Source organism: Barbus barbus (genome assembly GCF_936440315.1).
Source record: "Barbus barbus genome assembly, chromosome: 44".
Taxonomy (NCBI): domain Eukaryota; kingdom Metazoa; phylum Chordata; class Actinopteri; order Cypriniformes; family Cyprinidae; genus Barbus; species Barbus barbus.
In genome coordinates this window covers 2,622,819-2,634,014 of record NC_136722.1, presented here as the reverse complement: position 1 = coordinate 2,634,014, position 11,196 = coordinate 2,622,819, and the positions used below count along the sequence as shown (strand labels likewise).

Here is an 11,196-nt window from a genome sequence, read left to right as displayed (position 1 = left end):
TTAACACTGATTGTTCTCATGACAAAGTTTGAAGAATACTTTGTCCCAAGCAAGAATGTAACGTTTGAGAGATACAATTTTTTCTCTGCTGATCAGAAACAAGGAATGACTTTTGATCAATACCTTGCTGAACTACACACACTGAGTAAGACTTGTGACTTCGCAGATTTAAGAGATTCAATAGTGAGAGAAAGAATAGTCTGTGGGATTCCCGATAATGGTCTCAGGGAAAGACTGCTACGTGAACCAGCTTTGACACAGGAGAAAGCTGTCAAAATAACTCGTGCTCAAGCCAAAGAGCTGCATAGAGATGTTGCAGTGCATGCAGTAAAAAGAGAGGAGCAGCACACAAAACAAAAAAAAACAAAATAAAGACAGCAGAGAATGAAAACCCCCAAAAGTAAATGCAGCAGATGTGGAGGGACACACATACCACGATCCTGTCCTGCTTATGGAAAAATCTGTAATAGCTGTGGGAAGAATAATCATTTTGCGAAGTGTTGCAAAGCTGATTTTGCAAAGAAAAAAGTACATACAGTTGAAGAACAGCCAGAGGAATTCTTTGTTAATTCTGTTCAAACAAACATGACAGACAATGCTGAATGGATTGTACCACTGACTGTAAATGAGACAATAATTCCATTCAAATTAGATACAGGCGCACAAGTTAATCTGTTGTCTATGGATGACTACAGAACCCTCAAAATTAAAAACAAAATACACTCAACAAAAATAAAAGTAACAGGATACACAAGTGAGGATGTCCCTGTCAAAGGAAGCTGCCTGGTGACTCTGAAACACAAGGGGCAGCTGTTAAAGACACAAATGCTGATCGTGGAAAAAAGCGTCCAGTCAATTCTAGGACTGAGTGTTTGTAGTGACATCACAGTTCAAAGCAAATGAAACTTAATTCATGGAGGACTACAAAGATGTTTTTGAAGGACTCGGATGTCTGCCTGGGGAGCACAGAATAAGCATCGATGACACGGTGGCTCCTGTGGTGCATGCATGCAGAAAAGTTCCATTTGCCTTGCGAGGAAAACTCAAAGAGGAATTTGCTCGCATGGAGAAGCTGGATGTCATAAAGAAAATTGTGATTTCTGGTATTCTGGTATAGAATTGGTATTCTGTCAGCACCTGAAGTATACCACAAAACAATCCACATGATCTTTGAGCACTTACCAGGGATAGAGACTATGATGGATGACATTATCGTGTGGGGTTCCAACCGCCAGGAGCATGATGCACGATTGAGGCAGGTCCTGGAGCTAATAAGACAGTCGAATCTGAAATTCGGATGTGGATGTGAATTTGCAGTCAAGACCTTAATGTTTGTTGGAGATGTTTTGTCTGAGGAAGGGGGCAGGCCAGACCCAAGAAAAACTTCAGCAATAGTCAACATGGAACGGCCTCAAAATAAAGAAGAAGTGAGGAGATTCCTTGGAATGGTCACTTACTTGGCCAAATTCATTCCCCAGCTGTCAACACATTCCACTCAAATGTCTCCTCAAACAAAAGAATGAGTGGATGTGGGCTCATGAGCAGGACATGTGCTTTCAAAAATTGAAACGCATCATCACAGAGGAGCCAGTGCTCAGATATTAAGACCCACACAAGAGCACACGAATCTCAGCAGATGCCTCACTATATGGCCTAGGCGGTGTGCTTTTGCAGCAACATGGAGAGAGCTGGCAGCCAGTAGCTTACGCTTCAAGGGCCTTGACGAGTGCAGAAACCAACTATGCACAAATCGAAAAGGAACTTTTGGCTTGTATGTATGCCTGGGAAAGGTTTCACCAGTATGTCTACGGACAGTCCTTTGAAGTGGAAACGGACCATAAGCCACTGGTGTCCAAGGCCTTAAACAACTGCCCCATGAGAATCCAACGAATGCTCATCAGACTCCAAAAATACGACGTCAAAATGATCTACACACCAAGAAAATTCATGTTTGCAGCTGATACACTCTCTCGGGCTGTCGACAAGCATGAAAACCTTATCAGTGAGAAAGGTGCAGACATACAAGCGTATGTTGACATGATAGTAACCTCTCTTCCTGTGTCCCCAGAGAAAACTGAACAAATTATGAATGCAACTGATGCGGATGAAACAATGACACAACTCAAAGAGAGCATACTAAAAGGTTGGCCAGAAAAGAAAAGTGACTGTCCAAAGCAAATTCAAGACTACTGGTCATGCAGAGCTGAACTTTCAATAGTGAATTACATCATCTTCAAGGGAAACAAGCTTGTCATCCCTGCATCGATGCGCAAGGAAATGCTGCACAAGGTTCATGAGGGACACCTAGGTGAGGAGAAATGTAAGCGCAGGGCCCGTGAGGTAATGTACTGGCCAAGTATAAACCATGAAATCAGTCAGACTACAGCTTCATGTGAAATATGCCTCACATAAAGGTCTAGGAAACAAGCAGAGCCACTCATGCCTCATCCAGTGCCCGATCATCCATACCAAAAGATTGGGGTAGACCTGTTTGACTGCAATGGTAAGAGCCATATTGTAGTTACTGTTTATTTCTCCAACTATCCAGAAGTTGCAACACTTCAGGTGACATCTAACCAAGCTGTCATTGCGTTTCTGAAGACAGTCTTCGCAAGACATGAAGTTCCCTGTGAAGTGTTTTCTGATAATGGCCCACAATTTTGCAGTAGGGAGTTTGATGCCTTCGCTAAAGAGTGGGGATTTCAACACACCACATCAAGCCCAAACTACCCTAGGTCCAACAGGCTGGCGGAGAGTTCTGTAAAGATTGTGAAGGCTCTCATGAAGAAGAGTCACGATGGAAAGACCCCATTTCCCAAAATGTTGTCCCCAGCCCAAATGCTGATAGGTCGACGGATACACACTAACTTACCCATCCACAAGGACTTGTTGACACCTGCAGGGGTGAACAAAATCAAAGAAGCAAAACAACAACTCAAAAACAAACAAAAAGTGAACTACGACAAGAAAGCAAAGACCCTGCGAAAACTCAATCCTGGAGATCAAGTTCGTATCCTGAACCATGCAACAGAAACAGGGACATGACAAGGTTGTGTTGAAAGAGAAATAGTACCACGGTCATGAGATTCAGACCGAGCATGCTGCAATTCTAAGCAACAGAGGGGACATAAGACAAATGACTGTTCAAGAAGCCGAGTCGCATTCGAATGAACAAGATGTCTCACATTTCCACAAGCGAACAAGTTGACAGGTTCTGTGGATTACACTGACTTTGATCTGACAAAGGAAGTTACTGCTTCACCTGGGAAGTGTTGCAGACCAAAACGCATTGTTAGACCTCTTGAAACGTGTTGTTTCTTGTTCATTGTGAAAATTCTGTGATGCTTTTGAAAATGTTATTTTTGGCATAAGAACAAATTGATAGAATAGAAGATTTCGAAGGAAAGTTATTTACATTTAAAAGGGGGAAGATGTGATGTTATGCCCGATAACAATTATAGTTCCAGTAAGGTGTTGCAGGCCGGACAGTTGTGATTGATGCACCAGCAAGTCGTTGTCCCGTGGCATTAATAACATAACAAATTCCTAGTCAGATTAGAATGATATCTTAGTTTTACCGGCAATAATTTGTGATTGCATTTTCTAAAGATATGTCCAGACGTGCAGTCTACCAATAAGAGCGACAGCAGTAGGAACGCCCACAAGCATCTTCACAGTACAGAGTCTAGCGACATACAGCAGGGCTTAATGAACCACCACATGTTATGGCGCCTAATGTTCGCTTTATAGACAATCATGCGCTTTCTAATATTTTGCCTAACATGACTGGGCCTGCTAAAACACGACTAGGCCAAAGGATTCTTGGAGCGAAACTGAAAACGCTATAGGCCTACTCACCAGTCCCATCTAAAATTGAGCAGTCCTATAAACATTTGATTAAAGTCAATCGAAATGAAACGTTGTGAAGGTTTTAAAGGTAATTTCATAAAATATTATGAAGATGGGCAATTTTCATTTCAGGAGTAGCATGCAACAAGTACAAAAACAGCTAACAGTCCATTTTAATGTAGCCTAGTTGACTTTAATCCGTAAAACTATCAATGAGCCTCATTTCATCATACTAACAAAGCACAGAATTATTTCATTGTTTACCTAATACTTCATTCTTGTCAAATAATTCCAGACAGAATCTGCTTCGCCTATTTTCAGAAAGAAAGGAAAACTCTGCTGATGCAATGATTCACTCCACTCCCTCCATATTAATGAAACATGGTTTAGTCAGCCTCCACTGCACCAGTGCTGCTGGAATACCCCCTTCTCTCTCTTTCTGTCTCCCCTGCTTTCCCCAAGCCCTCCCCGCGCCCACCTGCATGAGTCACCACGGAAAACCTCTCAGGCTATATGGAGTAATTGGGTAACACGGGGACAAACACATTAAACAGGGATTCCCCATGCTGTCGAAATGACAGTTCATTTAAATCTGTTCACTCAGGATTTTTAGACATTCCTCCAAGACTGGCTGTGTAATATTATTTGTATCAGCCAAAATATTTGCTTTTCTGATCAAAGAGATAACATAACCTAGATATAATTATACTTTTTGTTGCACACCTCCGCCACAAGATGGAGACAAAACATGGATAAAAACCTGCTATTGTTTGGACTCCTATAGCATTCTCTATAAATTAAATCCATGATATTGCATCCCTCCCTGCATTGCAACACAATGCAGGCTTTTTTTCGGTTATGCAATTTCTCATTGTTCTCGAAAGGTTAAACGCACGAATTTACACTAATTATAATGCTCATCTATTGACATACATTTATGCGACATATACATTCAGTTTTTCATTTACGTGCTGACTAATATAGCCCGCCATTCATTTAACTAATTTCAAATAGTAAAATTCATCCATACTGTCAATGACCAAAAAATTCGATCATATTGTGAAGAGCCCTCGGGGCATCCGTCTCCTGGGGTCTGTATAGTCTGGACTCTAAATGAACTGTCAGGGGACCTAATTACTCAGCAGCAGGAGCACACGGGTTCTACTCACTGGTCGGATTCTCCTTCAGATAGAATGCCCTAGGTAACTTTTTAGTATTCTTCTCCTGAAGTCTCTGGAAAAAAAAAAAAAAAAAGGTGTACATCAATACGGTAAGAACTTTTTCAGTGATACAGACATCACCTTTCTCTCAGTTGTAACGTAACTCATCTCAGCCCATATAAACATATTCTTAATAGGGAGTATTTCACAATTTTCAGTAACAGATTACAATTTCTAATTTATTGGGATTACTCGGTATGTAAAAATATGGCAACATTGACACTTGTGTGTGTAAAGTGGTTTTAATACAGTGCTATCAGGTGTTAAAAGTTCTTCATGCGATTCACAAAAAAAAAAAAAAAAGATTTTGCTAGTTATCATCAACAATATTTTACCTCAATTCACCTCAGTCAGACCTTATTTAAGTCATAAACAAATAATCAACGATTAGTTCTGCATTAATAAGACTCAAAAATCAAATCAAACTGTGTTATAGCGCCAACGAAATATACACGGAGAAGGGTCACATTTCCTTAAATGATACTGTCCTACAATACATCACGGTCATCATGTCATTAAGAGGGAGCATGGCCTATAACCAACCTCAGGCAACCTGAACTACCTCATCATGCACCCTCAGTTTATGCATGTTTCAGTCTAGGCACCCTGGAGCAATGAAATCTGCACGTGTATCCATATATGGGTCACGGGTCCACGCGTAAGCTTCATCGCGTGAGGGTAGATAGGTGAGACCACCGGAGAGAGATATATGCGCACATCTCCGCAATCCCTGAAATGCCAGTACAGTGCGAGAGGGGGGAGAAGGGGCCAGCCCGGTCTAGCAAATGAGAAAATAGAGAAGTGGGGAGTCCGACGGTGAATTGTACGTCAAGCTTGAGATGTGGGCGTGAAGAAGGGAGAGAAAAAACACGAGGCATTACCGCCTTCTCTTAACGGGGTGCACCATTTGACTGCGCCGCGCCGCGCCGACCACGGGAAAAATCACAGAGTTTCTCAATAACTGCGTGAACTAAACAGCGATGTTCAACGCTCAGTTTCGGCAATCTTTTCCCCTCACGACTATCTAAAATTGGCATATACTCCAATGGTTTTACTGGACGTAGGATGGGATTAACTTTGTCTGGAAGATATATTTCATTGTTTCTTGCTGTTCAAATAGGTAAGTCTATTAGGCTATTTCTGTCGTATATTTTGGGATGGGCTGACTTTTCCTTTTTTAATCTCGTTTTTATTTGAGATACTTAGCCTATAGGGTAACACCTTTTAATTTAAGGCTATATTGAAGCCCATAAATGTATTATAGCTGTATGCCATTTTGTTATGTGAGTGTGTGTTGGTGAATATTTTAATTGCAATGCTACTGTCCCGACTGCGATTTAAAGGTTTGCAACTGGCTCGAGATCTGGGTCTTGACTAAGAAAATACTTAGTAATAGTGTTTTAAACGTATAACAGTGGGATAATAGTGGATTGCATCTCCATTAAATGTTGGAGAGCGTTCCGAAAAAAATATAGCCCGGTAAATCTTATTGGAGCAAGTTGGTGAAAGTGTGGGATCTTCTCCAGAATAATTTACTCAAACAAATATTGAAAAAAATACGAAACAGGAAAATGATCAAATTAACAGATTTTGCTTGCAAATAGTAGGTTTTATACATGCATCATCAATTTGATATGATCCCATGTGTCCCTTTACAAATAACGCAATAACCACAAAATATAATTTACTTATAATTTAGCGAAAAATAATTGGTGGGTAATTGTTGTTTTAGAATATATAGAAGATGCCAGGTCATGCAAATATTGTGCGTTTTTATATGGCTTTCTTGTTAGGGCTCTGCAATGAAAAGTGCATGTTGTGCATTAGGATGAAATCAGTAGCTATGAATCGTGGTTGTTAGAGAAAAAGCTGGTGTGGTTACCAAGCTGAACTACATTCATTTGCCATAAACCCCCTCCTGACTTCATTGAACAGATTATTTGGTGCCAGGTTGACACCGGTCCCGCTGACAGGGTCTAGTAAAGTGGTCGTGACCACTAGTACAGTAGGATAGGTGAGTCTATATTAGATGCTCAGTTGTTTCTAAATATAGATCATCATGCCTACAACGAAAAATGATTTTTTTTTAAATACACCGTTTATTCGCAGCATTGTCTTTTGTGACTGTTTATTCCAATAAATGAATTAAAGACGGGAGGACTGAATTGTATTTTCAATATGAAAGCATGCATCCCATTAATACACGGCTTTCCAAGGCAAGCTGCATGAGCATCTTTGTATTTCGCTTCCTCGTATCCGCCATGTTGAGGTCTGAATATTTCAATAATTTTGATAAAAATTCACGAAATAGGTTATAGAGAGTATAATACAAGGCATCTTTATTTTTACTTAGTATGATCTGTTGGAGGAATATGCTTGTAATGTTTATCATAGGCGATTCGTGTAGACGAAAAGGGCGATCTGTCCGTGATATCACAATTATAGCGACATCATTCGTTATGTAAGCCTTCGACATTACTCGGTAACACTATGCGTCAAGAATCCATACAGTAATTTTATAATTTTAAATAGGCTATGCTTTATCACTTCAGTGTTTTGTGTCATTGCTGGATGTGTTCGTTTTATTTATTAGGTGAGAGATAAAGAATGAACGAAACGACCTTCAGCTATACAACAAAAACGACTTTTTATGATTTACAATAGCTGTATCTATATTTTCTTTTTCGTTTTTAATTTAGCGTATAATGCGTGTGGAATAGAATGCACAGCATTTAACGGATATGAAATAATGTAGGATCCTATAACATGCATGGGGACACATATACAACATAAAGTAGCCATGTAATAAGTATAGGCTCTAATGCATAAAATACAACATAGGGAAATAGGCTGCATGCATAGGGACACTGGCTAGTAGGCTATACAATGCACATAGCATACAGTGTATCGATGCAAGGAATGAATATTGCATTTAATATGCAAAGCATATGATATAATGTAAGGATACAGTTCTGAAATATATAGGGTGTGTGTGGGGTGTAACATGGTGTTTGCATCCTGCCCATATTCCTACAGCGGTTAATGGGCATGATTTGAACAGTGAAATAATTTAATCAATTCAAGAGATCTCGCTGTTTAACGAACCTGAGAAGAAGCCACTGGAGTTTAAGGTTCGTTTAGCAAAGGGATCTGGTCAATTGATAATGTTGTGACCTCCCAGTCCATCACCGAGTCCCAAACGAAGAGAGAAGGAAAACAATGTGTGTCCAAATCTTCTCATGTTCCCTAATAGATCTGTCATCAAAAAATATACTCTTTTCTAGATGTGTAAAAAAGGGGAGGGAGAATACAAATCACTCAGAATGAAAATCTCACCTCACACAAGCCCACATACCCCCACCCTCATATAAACCATTACATCATCGTTTGTCCACGAGCCACCCTCATGCTCAACACACACATTTTTCTAACCAACACACACACACACACACATTATTATGTCTTAAAATCGTTTCGGCTTTATTTATTTATAACCAGAATAATTAAGATGAGCGAAGAACAGAAAATATAAACGCTAATGCTATAGATCTTCACCGAACACATAGGCTGTATTGCAACGAGTCCTTAACACTATTCCGGAAGATTCAAATAATAAAGTTGTTTTTAGTTGATTTATGCTGATTTCTCGTTTTCCAGCCTATCTGCTGCAGGCGGTTCGAGCGGCTGGGAAATGTGAAACAGTGTTCAAAGGTTTCTCCAACTGCCTGCTTCAACTGGGAGAGAACATGGCCAGCTATCCACAGGAACTGGACGAGAAGGAAAACCTGCAGACCATCTGCACGTAAGGGAAACATGCATACACACAACAGATGAAATATACGTGTGTGAGAGTAGGGAGGGAGAGAAACGGCGAGAGGGGCCAGATGGCAGAAGGGGCCCCTTGTTTAACTCGACAGCTCCATGAGCAGAAATAGAGCCGTGCATGCAGTACACACTATTCACATTTCACCAGTTTATTACAATTAGATGAACCATCTCTACACGCCACGGCCAAAGGTCAACATCTATAATTGGATCGGATCTGGAGGTATATTGCACGATTATTGTAGGCGATCCGCCCTAAAATAACGGGATCTTTTACAGCCGTGACTGAGCGAATCAAAACGGAACAGTGTCTTATTACACGGACTGAAATTATACTTCTATTTCCTTCACACTTTTTTCGATATTAAATCTGCCTGTCGTTTTTTTATTTATATAGCCTACACTCTGCTCCGTTTTTAGAGCATTCAGTTGTATTTCTTTTAACTAAAATTAGATGCATATAAAAGGAGATTTGCACGGACAGGGCTGCATTTATTTTCCATATAAACTACTATACAATTCATCAATGTTTTTTTTGTGTGTTTGTTTGTTTGTTTGTTTTTCCTGCTGAAGTAAAAGCATTTTCTTTTTGTATTGTATTCTAATTTATTGGGAGCGCGGCTATTGTTGTGACCATGCGCGTGTTCATTTGTAGATGCAGGGTTTAGAATGTGGGTGTGTGTTCCTGAAATAAATTAATAAATGATAGGCTTGAGAGTGGGATAGAGGAAGGGGGTGGGGCACAGCATGGGAGTTGTAAGAGAGCGAGAGAGATGGGGAGGGCTCTAGAAGTCACGTGATACTGAGACTTTTCCCTCTGGAGCCGCTCGGGTTTCCCTCTTGCCCTATCTCCTCCTTCGCCTGGCTACATCAGGACTCATGCATGCTATAAAATGCATCCTATGTTAGAGTTTCGAATAATGTCATAATTATGTGGATTGTGTTTTTTTTTCCGGTTAGAAGTTTTTTAAACACATGTTAGCTATATTTTGTTTTTTTTAACCTTCAAATGAGCTGAATAATTCAAATTGAGATGAATATGATATAGGCTAATGTACAAAACGTATACTTGATGTTATTTTAGTAGTGTTTAAAATGCAAATAAAACGGAAGTTTAATGCAGTCAAATACTAGTTGACATAAAAGCATAAACCAAAACTGTGGCGTTTTTTTTAATTGAAAGCAAAACAAATCTCAAAACTGTTTTCCACATATAGAATATTTTCAAAATGTTTCAAAACCAAAAAAAAAAGAAAGAAAATAAATCTGTTTTCAGAAATGTGAGTTTCAATTTCCACAGAATTAGGACAATAGCCTATTTTACCAAATAAATAAAGACAATAAAACTAAACGAAATGAAAATGTATGATAATAACAATAGTAACAAAACAATAATCAACATGCTCGACTTGAATATGTTAATGCAAAGTGAAGCGTGACTCAAATCAGAGATGAGTAATGATTTCTTGCTTTGTGTTTGAAATATTTGATTTGCAGTTACTGGGATGATTTCCATTCATGTGCGACCACTGCTCTGGCAGACTGTCAGGAGGGAGCCACAGATCTGTGGGAGAAGCTGAAAAAAGAGTCCAGAAATCTGGACTTTCGCGGCAGCTTGTTTGAACTGTGTGCGGGAGGCAACGGCGCGAGCCGATTATCGGTTCCGTTCGGCGTAACGCTGGTCCTGTCTGCGCTCGTGACGTGGATGCAGTTTTAACCCACGGGAAGAGAAGACGAAGAAAAAATCAAAGAAGATAAAAAAGAGAAAGAAAAGAGAGAGAGAGAGGAAAAGACCAGATAAACCATCAACACAAGAATAAAAAAGAATTAATAAGTAATGACGATCAAAATTCATCCTCACCCAAATGGATTTATATACCTATTTCATCTGGAAAAAAAGACGTTTTTTGCAAGAGACAATGGCAAGAAGAAGTCTTCTGGGAATGCTCAAACACATTTGCCTGACTCTGGGTCGATTTCATGAAATATTTATCAGATATTGAGTTGAAATGACGGCCTGAATTTCTGAAAGGTCCTGGTTAGAAACGTAGTATTTTATAACATTACCGTCTGTTATGAATGAATAATTACTGTAGGCTTTTCACATTCTCCACGGCCATCATGCATTATACAAAGATAGGAAATATTCTCCCATCCATTTGTTTTTTTATATGCTCTTTGTCAATATTTCGTTTTTCATTTAGCAAATTTATTTTAGTCAAGCCAAGTATATGGATGATGTGTGAGGGGGTTAGAAGGTTTGCTGACCCACCAATCCAGAAAATTATAACAAAGTCTCTAA

At 39.6% G+C, this 11,196-nt stretch overlaps 1 protein-coding gene across 1 annotated transcript; it reads left to right on the top strand.

The window, feature by feature from the left end:
- Positions 1–6,101: 6,101 nt before the first annotated feature.
- On the top strand, positions 6,102–10,611 carry nrn1a (neuritin 1a; the record flags this gene model as incomplete). Its single annotated transcript, XM_079406448.1, has 3 exons — positions 6,102–6,189; positions 8,727–8,871; positions 10,392–10,611. The coding sequence occupies exons 1-3, from the start codon at positions 6,135–6,137 to the stop codon at positions 10,609–10,611; spliced, it is 420 nt and encodes a 139-aa protein (XP_079262574.1). The 5' UTR covers positions 6,102–6,134.
- Between the last annotated feature and the right edge of the window lie 585 nt (positions 10,612–11,196).